Genomic DNA, 25,114 nt, shown 5'->3' with positions numbered 1-25,114 from the left:
GACAGCTTTTTGACAGTTCCGGCCACAAATCCAGTTTGGCTGCCCAGTAGTCCAGCAGATCTTCAATGTGGGGTGGCAGGGTGCTGTCCACTTGCTGGTTCAGGTTCTGCTTCAGGGCTAGCTGCTGCTGGTGAGTAGTTTCTTCACTAGGCTCAAGCTGCTTCTGATGGAGCTGGTACTGTTCTTACCCCCCACCCCGCCACAGCAGGCATGGCAGTGGAACGAGAGACCAGAAGGCCCCCCCCGGTCAGACCTGCGAGAGAATGGACGATGGTGCAGATAGGCAGCGGCCAACTGACTACATAGGATGTCTCTATAGTAGTTCAGTTTGTCCTTCCTCTCAGCGGGTGTGAAAAAGGCCCCCATTTTCGACCGGTAGTGAGGATCCAACAAGGTGGAGAGCCAGAAGTCATCCCTCTGCCGAATAGTGACAATTCGGCTGTCACTACCCAAGCAAGTGAGCATGCAGCGGGCCATTTGCGCAAGTGACTTGGAGGGACTCCCTGCCTCCATCTCTACTGCACACTTCCAGGGTGTGCCTGGGTCATCTGCCTCGTATTCATCATCTCCCTCTTGCTCCTCCGGCTACTCCTGCTTCTCCTCTTCTGTCGCCTGTTGTAACAGCAGCTGCTGTGCACCGCTGGTCCCCTACTTGCCGCCGCGGTCCTGGACGCCATGTTCAGCGGTGATCTGCTGCCAGTGCTTCCCATTCACCGCTGCAGTCCTGGGCTCTGTCTGTGTAGGTGTAGTGTCCCACTAGGTATGGGTGGGCACTACACAAGGGTCAATTGGTGTGCGCGTTACTCCTACTCACAAGGAACAGAAATGTCATATTTAATTCTGCATTTAATGTATGTTTTAATGTGTTGTTATATGCAATGTACCCCTGTCTAATGCAGCAGCAGGCCTAGTTGGGTGTAGTTAGACATCCCAGACACTAGAGGGAGATAGGGAGCCCCTAGTATAAATGTCCAGACCCAGACAGGGAGAGTTAGTGCAGAGCCAGGAGTCTGAGAAGACACAGGTTAAGAAGCCTGCTCCTGACATGCAGCTGGATAGCCCAGGCTGCTAGTGATGTCCAGGAGGCTGTTGAGAAGCTCCAGCTTGCCTGAAGAACAAGAGAGCCTAAGTTAGCTCTGAAGAGATACCCCAGTTGCAGGATTCAACCTCCTGGGAGAAACCGACAGTATCCACCTGATGGGAGGAGGCGTCCCAGGGTAAGCCAAGTGCCCCTGATAGGCAGAGGAACTTAGAAACCCTTGCAAGCAGTATAATACCTGAGGAAGGAGATAACCAAGGATATAAGCCACCCTTTTAGGCATCCGGGCCTTGGGAGATATCAAGCCAGAGTAGGAGTTCTAGAAAGGACAGTGTCAAAGTACAACCTGCTGCTGAGTGCTTGTGGAATTTACCCTCAGTGTAACTTGCATGATTATTGCCTGCCATACTTGTGAATAAGCCCCTTCTGTGGAACTGTAATACTGAAGACTATACTACTCCCTGCTGTACAAAGTTGGATTGTTCAGTAAAGTTACGTTTTGGTTCACTATATACTTGTGTACCTTCATCATTCCAACCACCAACCGGCGTGCCACCGGCCAAAGGCACTGGCGTCACGAATTACCACAGGGACCTTGCCCCAGGCACATGAAATACCTGTAACATCCAGGGCACCTCAACTACCATCAGGCCTGGTCCCTATCTACAGAGCGTGCCCCAGAGGAACTGTGTCTACCTCTCCTTCACTGCCACGCGCCTGCCCAGGGTTCCCCAAATATAGTGAGTACCCTCGATTGCCTATAACTGTGACCTCACTTCGTCATACCCTGCAGGTCTGGCGTGTTGCATAAATTGGCGTCACGAACAGGATCCGAATATTCCTGCGCCATAGCGGATTTAAAAACTGTGTGCTGAAAATCGTCTTAAAGTGACATGCCCCAATTGTTTTATTGAAAATTGCTGGGCCAAAAGTGAACTGTAATATTTGCGGTGTGAAGATTGCATTGTATGGACTGTTTTCTGCTTATTTAAGCCACCGCTTGCTGTCAATGAATAGACAGCTATTTTGCTCAAAGATGGCCGCTGAGCTTGCTTGAAATTGTTTGCTGCGTCATCTTCATCTTAAATTGGCGGTAAAAATTGGCGCCTTCTGCTAAAAGTGCGGGAAGGCTGTATGCTGGCGCCACCGCCCTGTCTGGACATTTGCATGTCTGCTGTGATGGACTCCGCCTCCCCCATACTGGAGTACCTGGGGGGCGGCCTCCCAGTGCAATGGGAGGATCTGTCTGAACTTATTGGCGCCACCCTGTCGCTCTCCAGAGAAGGATCGAGCATGTTGAGGAGTGAGGACTTTTCTGATGATATGTCCGCGCCTGACTTATTAAACATGGATGTGACTGGTGTTGAGCGAGAGGACGCTCCACCGGCCTACTCTCCGGGACCGGAGAGACCCGCCTGCCCGCCACAGAGGACGCAACCGGAGACCTATTATGGCTCCTGGAGAGACTTCTTCCAGCCCTCGTTCAAGTGGTCCGCATTGATGGCAGAGATCCGGGAGGCCGCCATAAAGAAGACAACCAAAACCAAGATTTACTACGAAGAACTGGCAAAGACCGTTCACGAGTGCCACACTGACACACAACCCCGCCTGGAAAGGAGGATGGGGTTGGTTGTGGCCTTTGACAAGGACCGAGGCTTCGGTTTCATTAAAGACTACCTGACTGGACGAGACTTATATGTCAACAGGAGGTCCGTCAAGCGGAGTTACCTCCCAGAACGTCTACACAACCTCCGCGAGGGAGAGGAGGTTGAATTTACCCCTGCTGAGGGCCTGCGAGGCCCCTACGCCACTGCTGTGTCCCGTCCTAAGAAGAAGACAGAGGACTGGGACTTTGATGAGGACTACTCTGGCTGCGAGCGTGAGTCTGTGCGCTCTCCGGAGGACAACCCTGGCTGCGAGCGTGAATCTGAATGCTCTCCAGGACCGGCCCATCACGCCTTCCAAGAACGGGGCTCTTTTATTGGCCCAAATGTGTTCTGGCAGCCGACAGTGGTAGAGAAGAGGGTTAGCCCATGGCCCTCACCTGAGTTGCCTCGCAGGGAGAAAACTGTCCGTGAGCTTCAGGATGCAGAGAGATTTAAAGCTGCCCTGGAGAATATCCGCAGAGGGAGGAAAGCGGACGCCTCACCTGAGCCTGCAGCGGCTGCGCAGGACGAATCACCCACCGCCCAAGTGCCGACAACGACAGCGGAGACCAGCGATCCCGACTCCGAAAGCCTGGACGACCAGATCGTGCGGCTGGAGCTGAAACTGCGGGAGCTACGCCAGACTGCCTCCGCCAGGATCCGGACTCCACCTGGCCTACAACGTAAGGACCCGGACGTCTCCGGGCCAAAGGTGAGAGTACCTGTCCCTGCCAGTCGTCCCTCCTTAGTACCGGCACCTGCGGTGGGATCCTCATATGCTGTGCACCGGCGCACAGAGCCAGTCGTCCCAGAACCCACCGGACCGCTTGCAGCAGCGGTACCCAGGTCAGTGCAGCAGCCTACGATTTTCATGCCTGCTCCGGTGAGGTCAGCGACTGTGATTACCCCTAGGCCTATGGGGCCTATACCTATTAGGGGTCCGTTTATGTTGCAGTTGCCCCCCAATACTGTGTTGTGGGCACATCCATCGATTGAACCTCAGTACAGGCCCAATATACAAATGGAGCCAGGGAGCACCACTGAAATGCAAAGTGGATATGATATGCCCCTGTGAATTGGCCTGCTAGGCCCTTGATGTTTGCTTTATTTGCCAAGGGATCCTAAAAGAAGAGTTAACCCTTTCAGGACAGGAGTCCTTTGTTGTTTTGGCCCTCTGTTGCTGCTGCCAGTTACCCACGGCTCAGTGGAGGCGGTGAGCCACTGAAATACCACGTGCAGCAAGGCCATCTTGTTTACAGGACCTCCTGCCTGCTTTCTCAGAGTGAAAACCCAGTTGTGCCTGTTTTCATAAGTTGCACTCTTAACCCTTTAACCCCCTTTTCAGGTTGATTAAGGGTATTACAGCACTACTTTGATGTGTATGCCATTTGAATAATGTGGACTATTTTATGTGCTGCTATTTTATTATGCAACTGGAATTTAAAGGAATTGGGCCCAGGGATAGACTCAAATGCACATGAGCCTCTGAGATTTTGCTACTATTTTAAAGTATTGTGCCCAGAGATGGACTTCACCTCGTGCGAGCCTCTGTGATTCTTGCAATGATTCCTAAGATCTTCTATCTCTATTTAACTGTGGATTAAACAAGAAAGAAAAGAACCTGGGTACGGACTCATTTGATATGCTTTGAGCCTCCAAAGAACTGTTATTTAATGTTTTATATTTCCCATGGACAATTTGCACTTAAAAAGTATTATATGGACTATCCTGGTATTTATTGTTACGCTGTGCCAGGTCAGCGCCCCTGTTCCCATTGTTTTATCCTGAGAGAAGAGAACGACGCCCCTTTTCACCATTACTTGCTCCTATTCCAGTGGAACTGCCTAATATATGTATACATATAATGTATATTTTGCAAATGTAGATGTGTTTTCCTGCTTTGCTTTATTGTCCTCATTACAGATGCAGTATCCAGCTGTGCAGGGACCCTCCATGTTGCGCCGAGGACGGGCAACGTTATAGCGTGGGGGTATGTAGTGTCCCACTAGGTATGGGTGGGCACTACACAAGGGTCAATTGGTGTGCGCGTTACTCCTACTCACAAGGAACAGAAATGTCATATTTAATTCTGCATTTAATGTATGTTTTAATGTGTTGTTATATGCAATGTACCCCTGTCTAATGCAGCAGCAGGCCTAGTTGGGTGTAGTTAGACATCCCAGACACTAGAGGGAGATAGGGAGCCCCTAGTATAAATGTCCAGACCCAGACAGGGAGAGTTAGTGCAGAGCCAGGAGTCTGAGAAGACACAGGTTAAGAAGCCTGCTCCTGACATGCAGCTGGATAGCCCAGGCTGCTAGTGATGTCCAGGAGGCTGTTGAGAAGCTCCAGCTTGCCTGAAGAACAAGAGAGCCTAAGTTAGCTCTGAAGAGATACCCCAGTTGCAGGATTCAACCTCCTGGGAGAAACCGACAGTATCCACCTGATGGGAGGAGGCGTCCCAGGGTAAGCCAAGTGCCCCTGATAGGCAGAGGAACTTAGAAACCCTTGCAAGCAGTATAATACCTGAGGAAGGAGATAACCAAGGATATAAGCCACCCTTTTAGGCATCCGGGCCTTGGGAGATATCAAGCCAGAGTAGGAGTTCTAGAAAGGACAGTGTCAAAGTACAACCTGCTGCTGAGTGCTTGTGGAATTTACCCTCAGTGTAACTTGCATGATTATTGCCTGCCATACTTGTGAATAAGCCCCTTCTGTGGAACTGTAATACTGAAGACTATACTACTCCCTGCTGTACAAAGTTGGATTGTTCAGTAAAGTTACGTTTTGGTTCACTATATACTTGTGTACCTTCATCATTCCAACCACCAACCGGCGTGCCACCGGCCAAAGGCACTGGCGTCACGAATTACCACAGGGACCTTGCCCCAGGCACATGAAATACCTGTAACATCCAGGGCACCTCAACTACCATCAGGCCTGAAACACAGAGAAAGAATGCACCAAACAGATATAACACTGACTAAACTGGCAAGACACAGATGAAGGTATTAAAAGCTGAGACTTTCGCCAATATATACCAGTGATGGATATATCGGAGCCCATCATGCACCACGTCACGGCTCTCAGCATGGCAAGGGTCCTAACCGCTGCTCTAACTATGGTGTGAACACGGTCTGGGGGTGATATAATTCAGCTCGCAGCAAAGCTTCCCACAAACGTCCAGCATGAATGCTGCAGTTGTGCGATGTGAATGAAGCCAGGCTGCAAGCCACACCCACACCAGACCATGTGATGGAGGTCACCAGGTGCAAAGGAGTGTTTAAATGCCAGGTAAAGGCAGACACACTCAAATCTAGCAAAGCAGAAACCAAAAAACAAAAAAATTTATTAGTGGCAATTTTGGAGGAGCTGCTCAACCCCAGACACAGTGGCGTGTCCTCAATTAGGGGGAGCAACCCGACCGCATGTGGACCGCGGTTATCGACTAACCCCAGCAAAATATGCATACAATGGAGGACGTCGGCGCGGTCCACATGCACCACAAGAGCAAACTACACAGAATGTAGCAATCATATGAAACACAGAGAAAGAATGCACCAAACAGATATAACACTGACTATACTGGCAAGACACAGATGAAGGTATTAAAAGCTGAGACTTTCGCCAATATATACCAGTGATGGAGATATCGGAGCCCATCATGCACCACGTCACGGCTCTCAGCATGGCAAGGGTCCTAACCGCTGCTCTAACTATGGTGTGAACACGGTCTGGGGGTGATATAATTCAGCTCGCAGCAAAGCTTCCCACAAACGTCCAGCATGAATGCTGCAGTTGTGCGATGTGAATGAAGCCAGGCTGCAAGCCACACCCACACCAGACCATGTGATGGAGGTCACCAGGTGCAAAGGAGTGTTTAAATGCCAGGTAAAGGCAGACACACTCAAATCTAGCAAAGCAGAAACCAAAAAAAAAACCCCTAATTGAGGACACGCCACTGTGTCTGGGGTTGAGCAGCTCCTCCAAAATTGCCACTAATAAATTTTTTTGTTTTTTGGTTTCTGCTTTGCTAGATTTGAGTGTGTCTGCCTTTACCTGGCATTTAAACACTCCTTTGCACCTGGTGACCTCCATCACATGGTCTGGTGTGGGTGTGGCTTGCAGCCTGGCTTCATTCACATCGCACAACTGCAGCATTCATGCTGGACGTTTGTGGGAAGCTTTGCTGCGAGCTGAATTATATCACCCCCAGACCGTGTTCACACCATAGTTAGAGCAGCGGTTAGGACCCTTGCCATGCTGAGAGCCGTGACGTGGTGCATGATGGGCTCCGATATATCCATCACTGGTATATATTGGCGAAAGTCTCAGCTTTTAATACCTTCATCTGTGTCTTGCCAGTTTAGTCAGTGTTATATCTGTTTGGTGCATTCTTTCTCTGTGTTTCATATGATTGCTACATTCTGTGTAGTTTGCTCTTGTGGTGCATGTGGACCGCGTCGACGTCCTCCATTGTATGCATATTTTGCTGGGGTTAGTCGATAACCGCGGTCCACATGCGGTCGGGTTGCTCCCCCTAATTGAGGACACGCCACTGTGTCTGGGGTTGAGCAGCTCCTCCAAAATTGCCACTAATAAATTTTTTTGTTTTTTGGTTTCTGCTTTGCTAGATTTGAGTGTGTCTGCCTTTACCTGGCATTTAAACACTCCTTTGCACCTGGTGACCTCCATCACATGGTCTGGTGTGGGTGTGGCTTGCAGCCTGGCTTCATTCACATCGCACAACTGCAGCATTCATGCTGGACGTTTGTGGGAAGCTTTGCTGCGAGCTGAATTATATCACCCCCAGACCGTGTTCACACCATAGTTAGAGCAGCGGTTAGGACCCTTGCCATGCTGAGAGCCGTGACGTGGTGCATGATGGGCTCCGATATATCCATCACTGGTATATATTGGCGAAAGTCTCAGCTTTTAATACCTTCATCTGTGTCTTGCCAGTTTAGTCAGTGTTATATCTGTTTGGTGCATTCTTTCTCTGTGTTTCATATGATTGCTACATTCTGTGTAGTTTGCTCTTGTGGTGCATGTGGACCGCGCCGACGTCCTCCATTGTATGCATATTTTGCTGGGGTTAGTCGATAACCGCGGTCCACATGCGGTCGGGTTGCTCCCCCTAATTGAGGACACGCCACTGTGTCTGGGGTTGAGCAGCTCCTCCAAAATTGCCACTAATAAATTTTTTAGTTTTTTGGTTTCTGCTTTGCTAGATTTGAGTGTGTCTGCCTTTACCTGGCATTTAAACACTCCTTTGCACCTGGTGACCTCCATCACATGGTCTGGTGTGGGTGTGGCTTGCAGCCTGGCTTCATTCACATCGCACAACTGCAGCATTCATGCTGGACGTTTGTGGGAAGCTTTGCTGCGAGCTGAATTATATCACCCCCAGACCGTGTTCACACCATAGTTAGAGCAGCGGTTAGGACCCTTGCCATGCTGAGAGCCGTGACGTGGTGCATGATGGGCTCCGATATATCCATCACTGGTATATATTGGCGAAAGTCTCAGCTTTTAATACCTTCATCTGTGTCTTGCCAGTTTAGTCAGTGTTATATCTGTTTGGTGCATTCTTTCTCTGTGTTTCATATGATTGCTACATTTTGTGTAGTTTGCTCTTGTGGTGCATGTGGACCGCGCCGACGTCCTCCATTGTATGCATATTTTGCTGGGGTTAGTCGATAACCGCGGTCCACATGCGGTCGGGTTGCTCCCCCTAATTGAGGACACGCCACTGTGTCTGGGGTTGAGCAGCTCCTCCAAAATTGCCACTAATAAATTTTTTTGTTTTTTGGTTTCTGCTTTACCATCAGGCCTGGTCCCTATCTACAGAGCGTGCCCCAGAGGAACTGTGTCTACCTCTCCTTCACTGCCACGCGCCTGCCCAGGGTTCCCCAAATATAGTGAGTACCCTCGATTGCCTATAACTGTGACCTCACTTCGTCATACCCTGCAGGTCTGGCGTGTTGCATAGGTACTGTTGTTCTGGGATCCGCTTCACAGTTTCCTCTCAGCCCTGGCCACAGCATGCTTGCTGCTTGTTCCCTGCTTCCTTAATGGCCGGCACGCATCACTTCCTGTGCTTTATGGGTTAGGTCATGTGACCTCGCTGATCAATCCTAGCCTTCCTGCACATATATAAGTGTCTCAGCCCCCTTCCCAGATGCCTCAGTATCAAGGCCCTTGTGTCTTGCTAAGGTCCCTGATAGCTGCTTGTTTTCCTGTGTTCCTGACTCATACTTATATTCCTGGACTCTGTTACCTGTTTGATCCCTGCCTGCTTGCCTTGACTCTCCTGTTGCCGAACCTGATTTCCTGACCTGTACCTGCTTGAGAAAGACTGGGAGGTTGAAACGTCGCAATTTTTGGTGAATAAACCAGCATGAATTGAATACAGGTGAGTGCTGCAGTTTTATTTTTGATTTATTCTGGATGACCTGTACCTGTGCCCCCTGCCATGACCTATTGCCTGTTTGACTTCACCTCTGCCTCATCCTTCGGTCCTGCACTGTTGCTCCTGGTTATGACTCAGCCTGCTGACAACGCCTGTAGCTCTCGTACCTTGCTCAAGTACCTCGTGTGCATATCCTCCTGAAGAGGTAGCAACCTGCTGTTCCCCTCAGGAAAGTCTATCCCCACCATCAGTGGTACTGTGAAGATCGAGGGGTTCACTTAGACAATGCCCTTAGAGGAGGTAGGACACGTAGCATAGTGGGTTCAGACCCGCTGGTCCGTGACACCTGTGTAAAAAAACCACCCATTCCGCTACACATTGCTTGTGCTCCAATGTCCTCCTCCTCCAGTTCAACCCCCAGAGGTCTCATATGGCCGTGAGATGTAGGCGCCATGTCCTCAGTCCCCTGACCAGCCAGATTTACCAGCATCTGTTCCAGGATATGAAGCAGTGGAATGACGTTGTTCATCCCGTAGTCATGGCGACTGACAAATAACGTGACATCCTCAAAGGGCCTGAGCAAATGGCAGGTGTCACTCATGAGCTGCCAGTGGCTGACATTGAAGTTACACAGGGGACTACTCCTGTCCGCTTGGATAATCAAGAAATCGTTTATGGCCTTTCTCTGTTCGTATAGTCGGTCCAACATATGGAGGCGGGAATTCCAACGGGTGGAAACATTGCACATAAGCCTATGTTAGGGGACGCAATTCTGCGGCTGCAGATCAAGGAGGGTGTGCTTGGTGTTGTACGAGTGGCTGAAGTGCATGCAAAGTTTCCTGGCCATTTTTAGGATGTATTGCAGATGGGTGGAAGACTTCAGGAACTGCTTGACAACCAGATTAAACACGTGCGCCATGCAGGGCGTATGGCTCAGCCCTCCTTGGCGCAGCACCGACGTTCTTCCCGTTGTCGGTCACCATGGTTTCAATTTTGAGATGTTGCTGAGAAAGCCAGGATTCAATTTCTTGATGAAGGACACGGAGCAGTTCCTCCCCTGTGTGACTCTGTTCGCACAGGTAAACGAGGTGTAGAACAACGTGACACCACCGTGCCCTGCACATGTGGCATGCTGGAGGGGCACTGTGAATTATCCCTGCAGTGGAGGCTGAGGACATGGTGGTGGATGATGAGGCAGAGGCGGACATTGTCGCAGGACCAACGGCGTGAAAACGTGGAGGTGGAAGCGGAGTCATCTGGCCAAGTTGCTGGTGCGGCTGGGCAGGAACCACATTTACACAGTAGGCCGTAAAGGACATGTATTGTCCTTGACCACACGTCAAGGACTGGCCCACCGGAGGAAGTGGCGGATGTCTCCTCCAGATCTTGGCTGGGCAGTAGCTTGACTAGACTGTCCTCTAGTAGCTCGTCCTTTCTGTATAGTGGGGTTGAGCTCTCGCTGCGACTCCTGCTGCCACGGCCCCTTACTCTGTTGTGACCTGTGCCTGCGCCAGAAAATTTTGGGCCTCTGCCACTCCTCTGTGCATAGCCTGGCACTTTGCTGTCTGACATACTGTTAGATCAAATAAGTTAATAAAAAGGAAATTAATACACGCCAAAAAAGGCTGTCATTTTGTCACTTCACCGCACAACGGCTAACAAGCCTTTTTTCCCCACTAATACAAGCCAAAGAAGACTTTAGAACATATAACTGCACCCCTGAACGGCAAATAAGAGGTAGAAATAGTTCCTTGTAATAAACCCTGTTAATGGCTGTATCAAACAGCACTTGCACTCCAATAACAAGAACGGTTTGCTGGAATTACAGAGCTGTATAATGGCAATTTGGATCCCCAGTCAGTGCAGCAAGGTGTAATAGGATTGTTCCTATTACCCAGGCTGTAACCTCCCCTATTAGACCCTATTCTTCTTCAATACTGTGGAATGATTCCTCCCTATCCTTTCCCTGAACTTCTACTAATCTTTCCCTGAACTTGCAAATCGTTTTTTTTAGCACAATGAAGTCTTTCCTAGCACTGTCCCTAGCGCCTGCTGACGTCTCTCCCTGCACTAAGTACACTGGAAAATGGCAGAATCCAAGATGGCTGAGGATATTTATAGGGCTGTGACATCACACGGCTGGCTGCTGATTTGCTGCATGCATGGCATTGTGGGTGACCCCTCATTGCCAGAGTTCTTTGCTCCATGTCCTAACAAGTGCAGCAGCCATTTTAGGAAAAAATGTGATTCGTTACCACAAAGCGTGAGGAAATTCGGATTCGATGCAAATCTAATTTTTCCTGAAATTCGGATCGATTTCCACTTCGTCAACTTCGATTCGCTTATCTATCTTACATTATCTATCTATCTATCTATCATCTGTCTGTCTAATTATCTATCAAATATCTGTCTATCTAATATCTATCTAAGATCTATCGATCTTTATATCTAATATCTATCTCATATAATGCAATCTTTCTTTCTGTATATCTATCTAATATCTATCTATCAATCTTTATATCTATCTCCTTTCTAGATAATCTATTTCAAATCTATCTATCAAACACCAAACACAGCAGCATAAGACAAAAAGCAGACAGACTGGGTGCAATCCCTCTGTGCAGTGGGTTCAAAGCCAATGAATACTAGAAATTAAGAATGAGACACCACTCCAAATAAGGTGAAATGGTGGTGGACCCGCTTTATTCACCCCAACTGCAACATTTTAGCCCTACACAATGAGGCCTTTCTCAAACCTTTCTCTATTTCATATATTATCCACCTAACATGGGGTGGCATGTTGCATGTTAATCATAGCCATACCTTTACACTTGAGGCTGTTGAGGTAGATGAATCATCATAGTAAGGTGAGCTGCTACCATTAATGGAACCAAAACCTGTGAATGATACATAGGGCACTCATTACTTCACTGACATACCACCAACTGGACACAGCCTTCACCGGCACCCCCAATTTAGCTTCAGGACTCTAGAATGCAACCCAGTGGCACTGCCGATCTCTGTAGTCTGGACACTGATAGGGTGTCATAAGGGGGTAGGGGTGGCTGAATTTGTGTACAGATCAAGGGTCCAGAACCCACGCAAGCATTTGGGAGAACCTTCTTGCAGATGTTGTACATGGTCTGAGATAAGCCCAGAAACTCAATTCTTCTCAAAAAAATGGTGCCTGCTATCAAGACACCATGCTATCATGTCTACTTTTAGATCCATAACCAGTTCAACTTACTATGCCTTACTGGTACAGGGTCGGGTGTATATGCAAAGTTACGCTCTCCAAGACTGTCTCCCTGGATGGTCCTCAGATTGTTGTCGTTCCGCTCTGGGGCGTTCCTAGTAATGAAGAAAGGAGTCATTCTACAAAGGAAAGAGTCAGCGAGCACCCCTTTCAATTTTAGAGATTCTACTGGATGGTTCTCTAACACTATAAAACCATGCACGTTACATGTGCAGTACTCCAGAATAAGGTAACTGTTAAAGGATGAATTGTTCTACTGTTAAGTGAAATGTTATGATTGTATTGTATGGATTAAGTCAGGGCTAACACCTTAACTCACCCCCCTTAGATTGCTAGGAGATGGACCTAGGTCCACCGCCCTGCTTATGGAGAGAGTTGTTCTGTGCTAGCTGTGGAAGAGAGAAGCCCTACATGTGGTCTGAGGTTCCTACATCTAATGAATATCTGCTGCATTAACATGCTCCAAAGTGAGAAGAAGTTAGACGGTTCAGAACCTACAAGGGCATGCACTGGAGTCAGTTAGCAAGGTATCTTACTAATCTATGGCAGATAGAGATGCCTTACTGCTGTGAGAGAGAACATTGCAAAGAATCCTTCCACACTTTCAGCTGGTTTGGCAAGCCACATATTATTTCTGTACTCATCAGCCAGGGAATTACAGAAACATCTACGAAGAACCGCACTGCCAACTACCATCAGGCGGGATGTGGTCTAAGGGTTTGCCCCATGGGAAGAAAGGGTGCTCCCTCCTGCACAGCCCTAGAAGCATCAGTTTGAGGGTTGCCACTGGGATCCGTGCGTACAGCTACCATTGCCCAAGTTACTACCACTCCCATCCTCCACCCTTTTCTCCTGGGCTCTCCGCACATAGGCTATGCTCATATTGGAGTGTAAATTCAGCGTAAAAAATCCATTGGTAAGAACCATGAGGATTTGTGTCGGGTTTCACCCTATGTGTTGCAAAGGGTGAAGTCTGTGGTGGAGATCCAAGGCATAAACAGACCCACTGTGGAGGTAAAATCCACACTGCAGGTGAATTTCGACAAATGGACTTGTTTCAAACCATGTTGGTAAGATTTTGTAAAATCTCATCGACTTTGCCGACACGTTGCCTATCCCATGTGGACGTGCCAATATACAGCTTGAGCAGAACTTTCCATAAAACATGTATCTTCACTGCCGGCTGAGAAATGTCTACACTATAATAAACATGAACCCCCAAATTGCCTGATGCATCATGAGTAACATCGCCTAATATTTTATACTGAGCACATTCTCCCGGTAAATTACACCAGTGAGATTTACCGCTCTCGGCTGGAATGTGATAGATGACTTACCATGCATCACTCTGATAGCCGCTCTCTGTGAAGAGGAGGGAAGAAAGTGTCAGGAGAGCAGTAAAATGTATGGAAATAATAATGTTTGCTAAATAGACGGAGCGGAGCGTTACAAAAGACAATGGATAAAGGACAGAAATCGCAGTATGATAATAATAGATGCGCGTATAACGTCGGAGGCAGATTAGTCCCTGTGAAGCTAAAAGTCATAAATTAGGTGCAACCAAATATTTACACGACGCGTTTCCTCCAAATGTTAGATGTTCAGGAATAAAACTGCAGCTCCGCAGGATCTATAAAAAAATCTATTTTTGGCTCGCCGATCCTGCAGAGCCGCTACTTTATTATTCTGGGAAAGAAAATCACCGGCAGCTCTGCAGTCGGAGGACTTCATCAAACAGCCCCTCACTGCTCAGCTTCCCGGACCCTTGTGTGACATGAGGGTAGTGATTAAATAGGTTGAATTTGGGCATAATATCTACTATGTATGCATACTCAACAACCAAAGGGAAAGCATGCAGGGCCCTCTCTCCTCTGTACCAGTCTGTAACTCGTCTTGTTCATGCTTAGTGCAATTGTCTGTATTATGTATGTGCACCCCTTTTCATTTGTACAGCGCCAGGGGTGTAGCTAAAGGCTCATGGGCCCTGGTGCAGGAGTTCAGCTTGGGCCCCCCACCACCACCTTCTCTCAAGTGCTTTATGGCAAGGGGCAGGGGTGCACCTAGCCTTTCTGGTTCCTGAGGCAAAAAGTGAAATATCCCCCCCCCCATGCCAAATTCTCAACCTAACCCCTTCCCTCCAGTCCTACTACTATTAAAGGGGTTGTCCTCTTTTTACTACTGCCGACCTATCCTAGGTCAATAATATCAAACCGTCAGGTTGTGCCGGTAGATCAGCTATTTGAAGAGAGGGCAGCGCTGATATGAGAGCTGCTTTCCTGTCACCTGCTCGCCGCAGCAATTGCAGTGGTGAGCAGCTAAACAGAGCAGAGAAGGCAGCGCTCATACGAAAAATAAAGTGGACAACCTCTTTAAAGACATACTTGGAAAACATTACATACAGCGCTACAGAACATACAGGGTAATACAGCGCCACATATGTACCCCTTCCATCCAATGATGTCTCCTCTGATGTAGATATTCTCTTTCCTCATCTTCTCCTTCAGACCAGTCCACCATGGTGACTTCTTTCAGCCGCGTCTCGTCTCTGCAGAGTTTAACAAGCAGACATCTTACTTTCCTACTTTTCCATCATACTCCTCACCTTTTCAACACCCCATTCTGCCCCCCCCCCCAATCCCCAATACTATACTGTAGAAACAGTCCCCCTGAAAATACTGGTACCGCACAGATAGTGTGCCAGTACAAAAAAATACCCCTTAGCTTTCAGATCAGACCCCATATCAAACCCCAGATGAGACCCCCCTGTCTCAGACCAGACCTCCTTTAGACCTCTGTCAGACCTCATAGCAGACCCCCATTAGCCCTCAATGTTAGACCCCTCCCCAATATCAGACCTCAGATAAGACCCCCATTAGCCCTCCAGACCCTCATATAAGACCCTCATTAGACCTCTAGACTCCCATTAGACCTCAGACCAGACCTCCAGACCCCCATTTGACCTCCAAACTCCCATATCTGACCCCTATTAGACCTCTAGACCCCCAATCAGACCCCCATTAGACTTTCAAACACCCATTAAGACCCCCATTAGACCTCCAGACCCCCAATCGGACCCCCATTAGACCTCCATACCACTAATCAGACCTCCATTAGACCTCCAGACCTGGAATCAGACCCCCATTAGACTTCTCTAGACCCCCAATCAGACCCTTTAGGTCCCTAATCAGACTCTTCAGACCCCATATCAGACCTCAGATCAGACTATAAAATAAATAAACAAACTTACCTCTCCTGCTGAGCCGCTCCTCTCCTGGTCAGGCTTTCTCCTGGGCTCTCATCTCTTCTTAGGTCCCGCCCTGCAGTCACCTGACCTCCTGCAGCATCAGGTCACAGTGCGCTCTGTACGTCCTGACGCTGCAGGCAGCCAGGACACAGCAGCGCGGACCCTGAGAAGAGCGAGCAGGAGGAGGGGTAAGTACTGTACAGCGCCCACACCGCTTCTCTTTCCCTCCTGCAGACTAGTGAGAGCTTTCGTTATGAAAGCGCTCACTAGTAATCCCTTTATAAGATGCAGTGCAAATATACAGCACCACAGGCCCTCTAGGCCCCCCTGGCTTAGGGGCCTAGCTGCAACTGAGACCGCTGCGACCCCTATAGTTATAGTGTATAGTGCTATGGAATAAATGGCGCTTTAATAATAAATAATAATAATAAAAAAACTGAGATTCTAAGAAGCAATTTAAGGAGTTGTGATTTGCTGTAAATTTTAACATATGCCCCATTTATATAGGACATGCCCTCAAACGAAGACATTTGGATCACAAGCAATGCATATGACCCCACTGCCATAATTCTACAAAATGAATACAGAACCCAGACCAGATGCCCTAAATAAAGATAGACCCAGATCATACCCCGTAAACGAATGCAATGCAAAGTAATAAAGACCCCCACCAGACCAAAACCCCTAAAGTAATAAAAACAACAGGCCAGGACCCGTAAAATAATAAAGACCACAGACCAGAACCCTTAAAGGTAATAAAGACCACAGACCAGACCCTCTAAAGTAGTCCAGACCCCAGATCGGATCCTCTAAGTAATACAGACCCTAGACGAGACCCTCTTAACTAATACAGACCCAGATTATACCTTGTAAGCTAATACAGACACCAGACTAGATCCCCTAAACTAATACAGACCACAGACTAGATCTCCTAAAGCAATAATGACCCCACCCAGGCCAGAACCCTTAAAGAAATAAAAACCAAGGACCAAACACCCCCTCAAAGTAACACAGACCCCAGACAAGACCCTTTAAACTTAGACAGAAACTAGACCAGACCCCCTAAACTAATACAGACCTCCAACTAGATCCCCTAAAGCAATAAAGACGAGATCCACCATGAGCAATACAGAACCTAGATCAGATCCTATAAAGTAATACAAATCCAGATCATATCCCATAAACTAATACAGACCTCAGAGGAGACCCCCTAACATAATGCACATCCCAGACCAGATCCCCTAAAGTAATAAAGACCACAGATCAGCCCCTCTAAAGTAATATATATCTAGACCCTCTAAACTAATGCAAACCTAGATTATACCCAGTAAACCAATACAGACCCCATAAACTAATATAAACTCCAGACAAGACACCCTTAATACACATCCTAGTTCAAATCTCCTAAAGTAATACAGACTTTAGACCCTAGACCTGACTGTCTATATAAATAGAGTCCCCCAAACTGAGAACCCCAACCTGACTCCACAGGTCCTTACTGCTCCTCACTTCTTCAGGTAAGGAGGTTGTTCCTGTTCCAGAGGTCCTTACAGCTCCTCACTCCTTCAGGTAATGAGGTTTTTTCCCTTTTCACAGGTCCTTACAGCTCCTCACTCCTTCAGGTAATGAGTTTTTTCCCCCTTCCCAGGTACTAATACTGTCTCCCAGTACTTAGATATCCCCAGATCTTACAGTAGGGTCTAAATGTATAAAGACCAGATAGTCGTGAGAAAAATATTATGAAGCCTGTATCAACATGGGCAGGTAACAAATATGCGGAAATGAAGCTCACCAATAGATGACAGGAATGGTGGTAAAGGATAACACCACAAATGGATGAAGGTTACGTCAGTCAGGTAATGAAGCAGACAGATAATGATGATGATGATAGTCAGGTAAGGAAGCAGACGAATTGAGGAAGTATCAGTCAGGTAATGGTGCAGAAGGAAGATGGTGATTGTATTCAGATTAGAAGAGGATGAAAGAAACTAAATGACACCGACTAAAAACTGACCCTAATCGACAATGCTAACGCGGTAAAAACGAAAAAGGATCTAGGACCCAGAGACAAGAAAAATCTAAAGATAAATTCAGCAAATCATTAACAGATTCCACAGAAAAACAACAAACAGAAGCCTTCAATCATGCTAAAAACAAGATAAGAACTAGAAGGACTACAATAACCAAGCTACACAAAATCTACGCTAGGAACAAGACACAACGATTAACAAGGATTATGTAAACAATGCTATACACCCCACCTTCAATGCACTTCTATGGGGCCTGCGTTGCGTGGATTATCGCACCACAACGCACAAAGAGGAGCATGCTGCGATTTTCACGCAACGCATAAGTGATGCGTGAAAATCACCGCTCATGTGAACAGCCCCATAGAAATGAATGGGTCGGTATTCAGTGCGGGTGCAATGCGTTCAACTCACGCATCGCATCCGCGCGGAATACTCGCCCGTGTGAAAGGGGCCTTACAGTTTTCGAATGGTCAAGTCAAAGTTCTGACCTTAATCTAACAGAAATGTGGAAGGTCCTGAAGCAAGCAGTTCAAGGAAGGAAACCAACATAGCAGGGCTGAAGCTTTTTTGTACAGAGGAATGGGATCAAATTCCTCCAAGCCGATGTGCAGGACTAATCAACAACTACCAGAAAAGTTTAGTTGCAGTCATTGCTGCACAATGAGGTTCACAGACTTTTACGTAATTTTGGATAATTTTCAAGTCTAATATTTTTTACTCTTTCAATTGATTTGGTTATCTTTATCTAATTTTTAGGACTTTGATGTTGTTTTAGGTCAAATTGATGCAGAAATATAGAAAAAATTCTGAAAGGTTCACAAACTTTCAAGCACCACCAAAACTAATAGATTGCTCACCATAATGACTGCACATCAATCTAGTTAAACAAGGGACGACCTTGTTTATACCAGACCTGCGTCGGTACAGCCTCATATGCGGATTCCTGCGCTGTAGTAACGCATTGATGAAATAAATTTTGCATGGGAGCCGCCAATGTTTCATTCCAGATAACAACTTTCCTAAAATAATACAGCTCCCGGAGAAAGAAGTTTTACTTAGTGTCATTGAGTGTCACTGGAGATTCTCAATTTACCTGTTTTCTTCTGTTTTCTCCTTTTGCAACAAAAGATGATAACTACGAAGATGACGATGATGATCAGTAATCCCCCGAGAGATGCGAAGACAGCAATGAGGATGATGTCCGTCTGACTGAGTGAAGAGCTGCCCCCTGAGATAAACATTAATACAATACTATTGTCATGTTCTCGATAACACTTATTCTGATTATCTGATTGGTTGGCTCTTTTATATGCAACCCTTAAAGGGATTGTCTAGTTTCCTATTGTTATCAGGCTCTTGGTGAGAAAGGGCCCAGTACCACTTTCATAATATTTGCCTACAACTGCCATTAGAAGGAGCTCACTTCTTACAAATTCATACAGCTCTCATTGAGATCACTTCTAGCAGTGAGCTCCCCCTAGGGGTGGCTGCATATAGCCAAAATGTAATTATTTAAGTCTAACCATTGAGGTAGGGCCCAACATATGTAAGTAATAAGGAAGATTGGAGGACAACCCAAAGATCATTCTACGCTTTTCTACTACCATGCATGGAAAAATATGTCAATGAGTAGATGCCAGCCATTTCTGGTCTAAGATGGGTGGGTGATGGGTGTCATAACCTTCATAACCTGAAGGGACCTGTCTGGAGAATAATGAAGAAAAGTGCCACACTTACCTGGGATGCGTTCCCTTACTGTTATGTTGGCTGTCGCTGACTGCGGATGGGTCAGAGTCTGTACTGTGGCCAGACAGGTCAAGCTGAGATCTTCTTCTGGGTTTATTCTAAAGGTGCTTTGAGCAGTCACAAAGTCGTTGACGTCTGTGGTGAACATTGTGGAGTAATATAAAGTATCTGCTGCGGTATTATTTATCTGCCATGTGATGGTTGGAGCTGGATACCACTGGGCTGCTTGGCAGATCATGCTGACTGTGGAGTTTGGTGTCACGGTGACACTTCCATTTGTGATTTGAACAGAGCCATTCACTGAGGAAGAAAAAGATCAATAATGAATATTTACATATGGTAGATAATAGATAATAGATAGATAGATAGATATGAGATAAAAAGTGTGGTGATGTGGACAGTATAAGTGCTGGGAGGCGTGTATATCCCACCCAGATACCTCAGCTGGGTGAGATAACTGAAATCCAGAAAGCTGCAGTGGTTTCAGCAAAGTGTAGTTTGCTGAGACAGTTTTGTCTAGATGTTGTTCTGGGCTGGATTTCATGTGGACTGAGGGATAGGTTTGGTAGTGGGATCTGCCAGTCCACACCCTTCCACTACATGTATTGTCTTTTGCCGGAGGTGATCGCAGGTGGGGCCTGCTGCTGTAATCAAGGAGGGATAAAACAACCCTCTGTGTATGACTTGGAGGAAGAAAGGCTGAGGAAAGCTCTGTGTTGTTTTAGTCAGGAGGGCTAAGGGGCCATGAGACTTTGTAAAGCCTAAAGTTTGGGGGGCCCAGCAATGCCTACGGAAAGAGTGTCGCATGGTCAGATTTGGGAGGACTTCTGGACCTTCTCCCCCCAATGGTGCTGGTGTGGTCACAGCCAGGAGGATATGGCTGAGGAAGCAAGAACTAATCCTGTGTGTGAATGGCACTCTATAGATGAGGTAGAGACAACACGTGTATTAGGTAGAGCCCAGACAGGCAGGTGTATGTTTTTTTGGGGGCAAGTGCCAAAATAAATTACCTTTTGGACTTGATCCCCATTGTCAGAGGAGAAGTCTGTGATTGCGACCCCCTGAGAGAGAGCGATCCCTCATAATAGATAGATATGAGATAGATCAATAGATGATAGATAGATAGATTTATAGCTACATAGATATTTTAGTTTTGACGTAACTTTACTCCTGACTACATATTCTATCTGTATGTTGCTTGTGTGACCCCTGAGCACCAATTCTCTGATCAAATTTTGCTGCTCTATGTATCTGTGTCCTACACATTTTGGAACTACTGATCTAGGGCTTCCCTCCAGAAAAACTCATATCTATCTATATATATATATATACGGTTACAAGATGAAGTGCAAATAATCCCTTAGACTCTGCTCCCCGGTTTGGCAAAATCCATTTCCAACCCTGTGGGTCCACAATGCATCTGTTGGCCCCTATGACATCTGCTTCTTCCTCTTGAGCCTGGGAATCACAGACATCGAGCCTTCACCTCCTGTTGGGGCCACTAGTTCTGCGGGACGTATATACAACGTTAAATGCAGACCTATGAAACCTATATAGCTAGCTCCATTTGTTCATGTATTCAATGTACTGTTTATTAGTGTATTATATATATGATATACACACCCTGGACAGACAGGTAGGCATCTTTAAATGATGCGGAGAGGCTGCTGCAACCTACACTTCCGGAGGTAGATTTGTTGACGTTGATAATTGTTATCTCTGAGGTAAACGCTCCGCTGAAGGAGTTTGTGCTGTTCTTGAGAATGATGGTGAAATCGCTGCCCACTGTGACCCCACTGGGGCTTATGGAGACAGCAAATACTTCATGTATGTACCATGACATAATTTTCAACTCTTGTACTGTGCATTTGAAGCTTGCGTTTGAACCACGCAGCACAGTGACATTTTTAGGACCTTCAAGAATTTCGGAACATGACCCAAAATCTGTGAAGACAGTAAATAAAAACAGTTGATCATTGCACTACTTTACCACTAGATGTCACCTTAGAGCAGTCTATCACAGACCTTAGTCAATTTGCTTTGCACTCCATGTGGTCTGGAGTGGTACAGCAAGTAAAATTATTACTAAAGTTAAAGGTTTTTTTCTGAGATTTTTTTAACTGATGCCCTGATCACTTCAATGGGTCCTAAGCTCCGCCTAGACCATGTGACATGAGGATGACATCAGATGGCCTAAGCAAAGCTGTGAGAAGGCAGTGGCACTAATGTGAGTACAGGTGCCTTCTCACACAGCTGATCGGCAGGGGTCTCAGGTGTCGGACCCCCACTGATCAGAAACTGATAGACTATGCAGAGGACCGGTCATCAGTTAAAATATGTGGTAGGACTGAAGAGAATGGTCTGGAGCAGTGGACCCCCTGAAATAGTCTAATAGGAGATATGGACTAGGCTTCAAAGAACCTCCATCTATTTAAAGGGGTTGTCCAAGTTCAGAGCTGAACCCGGACATACCTCCATTTTCACCCAGGCAGCCCCCCTGACTTGAGCATCGGAGCAGTTCATGCTCTGATGCTCTCCTTTGCTCTGCGCTAGATCGCGCAGGGCAAGGGCTCTTTTGTTTACAATAACACACTGCCAGGCGGAGGCCTCCACCCGGCAGTGTGTTTGGTGACATCACCGGCTCTGTTGGGCGTGCTTTAGTGCTGCCCTAGCCATTTTAATGGCTAGGGCAGCACTAAAGCCTGCCCATCAGTGCCGGTGATGTCATTGGGCTTCCCGGCATCCACATGGAGAGCCCGGTTCGTCACTGGAACTCTTGAAAATGCCTTTGCCCTGTGTGATTTAGCACAGGGCAAAGGAGAGCATCGGAGCATGCACTGCTCTGATGCTCAAGTCGGGGGGCTGCCTGGGTGAAAATGGAGGTATGTCCAGGTTCAGCTCTGAACCCAGACAACCCCTTTAATGTCAGGTGCATTAGCAGGACTCGGAACGGGCCGAACTTTATCACTGCCCAGTGAACACCGCATTTATTGAAATTAACATCAACCATTGCATTTATGGATCAGGGCCCGAAATTTTGTATGTTTTAATATATTTCTAAAGTGTCTGTATCGAAAACATTCTGTTTATCCGACTTTGTAAACTATTTCACTCTGCATTAGTCACCACTAACGGGAGCTCACTGCATATGAAGGTACACATTGAAATCAATGGAAGCTGTATAAATCTGTATCCTGTGATCACCCCCTAGTGGCACCTGCTGGTAGTCTGTATGACAGTGTGGCAGCATTTGTTTCTCCTCACACATCTACCTGGCGAAAACCTTTTGCAATTTAGATTTTATTACATTTAATGATTTATTTCTGCCGTGACAAATGTCAACATTTTTGCTATTTTTGTTCAGCCATAAAATTCTCATTTCCTTGTTTTTCTGTTAATATTTTTCACTGTCAAAGGTAGAGCGTTTAGCGCAATGTCAAAGCTGTCAAATTTCTATTTCCTAGAGGGACAGGAGGGCACAGCGCGGAATGATCCTAATATATCAAAGTCCAAAAATAATAAAAGACATGAAAACCAATGGTTATTGTATTCCCGGGTCGCTACATGTCACAGGTAAGCTGACTCTTAAAGGGCTTGTCTAGAATTCAGAGAACTTTAACTGGCAAAAATCGACAAATGAAAGCCATCAATTATTTACAACCCCCTCCCCACATGGTGCAATGATGACTAGGACACAGCAATAATGCATCTTTATTGATGCAACGAACTGGTACTTTTTAGGGATTGGATAAAGCAGTAATATTACATAGACACTGGATTTTATAGCTGCGGACTATAGAGAAATGTTAATCATCTAAAAGGTGTAAAAACGAGGCAACTGAGCCAATTACCTTTATCAGCAAAAACTGTATTGTTTTGCATATACAGATTTTATGCAATTTTATGTGTCTCCTTGACATAAAAGAAAATCTAGCAATATACATTTGCAAAAATATACATGCCCTTTTACTGTATAGACAGCAAAATATAAACTTTTGTGACTTTCGGGGGAAAAAAATATGACTCAAAGAGTATAAGCCATTTCAATATTTAAAATACAATCATTGGGATAAAACCAAACTTTTTTTTCCATATTATCTCTTCTATAATAATGTTCCTATGTACAAGAATATAACTACTATAATACTGCTCCTATGTACAAGAATATAACTACTATAATACTGCCTCCTATGTAAAAGAATATAACTACTATAATACTGCTCCTATGTACAAGACTATAACTACTATAATACTGCCCCTATGTACAAGAATATAACTACTATAATACTACCTCCTATGTACAAGAATATAACTACTATAATACTGCTCCTATGTACAAGAAAATAACTACTATAATACTGCTCCTATGTACAAGAATATAACTACTATAATACTGCCTCCTATGTACAAGAATATAACTACTATAATACTGCTCCTATGTACAAGAATATAACTACTATAATACTGCTTCTATGTACAAGAATATAACTACTATAATACTGCTCCTATGTACAAGAATATAACTACTATAATACTGTTCCTATCTACAAGAATATAACTACTATAATACTGCTCCTATCTACAAGAATATAACTACTATAATACTGCTCCTATGTACAAGAATATAACTACTATAATACTGCTCCTATCTACAAGAATATAACTACTATAATACTGCCTCCTATGTAAAAGAATATAACTACTATAATACTGCCTCCTATGTACAAGTATATAACTACTATAATACTGCTCCTATATACAAGAATATAACTACTATAATACTGCTCCTATGTACAAGAATATAACTACTATAATACTGCTCCTATGTACAAGAATATAACTACTATAATACTGCTCCTATGTACAAGAATATAACTACTATAATAGTGCTCCTATGTACAAGAATATAACTACTATAATACTGCCTCCTATGTACAAGAATATCACTACTATAATACTGCCTCCTATGTACAAGAATATAACTACTATAATACTGCTCCTGTGTACAAGAATATAACTACTATAATACTGCCTCCTATGTACAAGAATATAACTACTATAATATTGCTCCTATGTACAAGAATATAACTACTATAATACTGCCTCCTATGTACAACAATATAACTTCTATAATACTGCTCCTATCTACAAGAATATAACTACTATAATACTGCTCCTATGTACAAGAATATAACTACTATAATACTTCTCCTATGTACAAGAATATAACTACAATAATACTGCTCCTATCTACAAGAATATAACTACTATAATACTGCTCCTATCTACAAGAATATAATTACTATAATACTGCTCCTATCTACAAGAATATAACTACTATAATACTGCTCCTATGTACAGACATATAACTACTATAATACTGCCTCCTATGTACAAGAATATAACTACTATAATACTGCTCCTATGTACAAGAATATAACTACTATAATACTGCCTCCTATGTAAAAGAATATAACTACTATAATACTGCCTCCTATGTACAAGTATATAACTACTATAATACTGCTCCTATATACAAGAATATATCTACTATTATACTGCTCCTATGTACAAGACTATAACTACTATAATACTGCTCCTATGTACAAGAATATAACTACTATAATACTGCCTCCTATGTACAAGAATATAACTACTATAATACTGCCTCCTATGTACAAGTATATAACTACTATAATACTGCTCCTATATACAAGAATATAACTACTATTATACTGCTC

At 45.4% G+C, this 25,114-nt stretch overlaps 1 protein-coding gene across 2 annotated transcripts in view; it reads right to left on the bottom strand.

Annotated features, from left to right (window-relative positions):
* IGSF5 (immunoglobulin superfamily member 5) overlaps positions 1-25,114 on the bottom strand; it is a 65,117-nt gene that overhangs the window by 3,809 nt on the left and 36,194 nt on the right. For both annotated transcript variants that reach the window (XM_044287477.1, XM_044287476.1), the window contains 6 exons: positions 20,997-21,317; positions 19,365-19,673; positions 18,721-18,855; positions 13,691-13,715; positions 12,345-12,448; positions 11,921-11,994 (listed from right to left, as the gene is read on the bottom strand). In XM_044287477.1, coding sequence (XP_044143412.1) covers positions 11,921-11,994; positions 12,345-12,448; positions 13,691-13,715; positions 18,721-18,855; positions 19,365-19,673; positions 20,997-21,317 — 968 coding nt within the window. The remainder of the gene's footprint in view (positions 1-11,920; positions 11,995-12,344; positions 12,449-13,690; positions 13,716-18,720; positions 18,856-19,364; positions 19,674-20,996; positions 21,318-25,114) is intronic.

The sequence above is a fragment of the Bufo gargarizans genome, chromosome 3 (assembly GCF_014858855.1).
Source record: "Bufo gargarizans isolate SCDJY-AF-19 chromosome 3, ASM1485885v1, whole genome shotgun sequence".
Taxonomy (NCBI): domain Eukaryota; kingdom Metazoa; phylum Chordata; class Amphibia; order Anura; family Bufonidae; genus Bufo; species Bufo gargarizans.
Note: the sequence above shows the minus strand (reverse complement) of the source record. Positions and strands in the feature narration are given on the sequence as shown.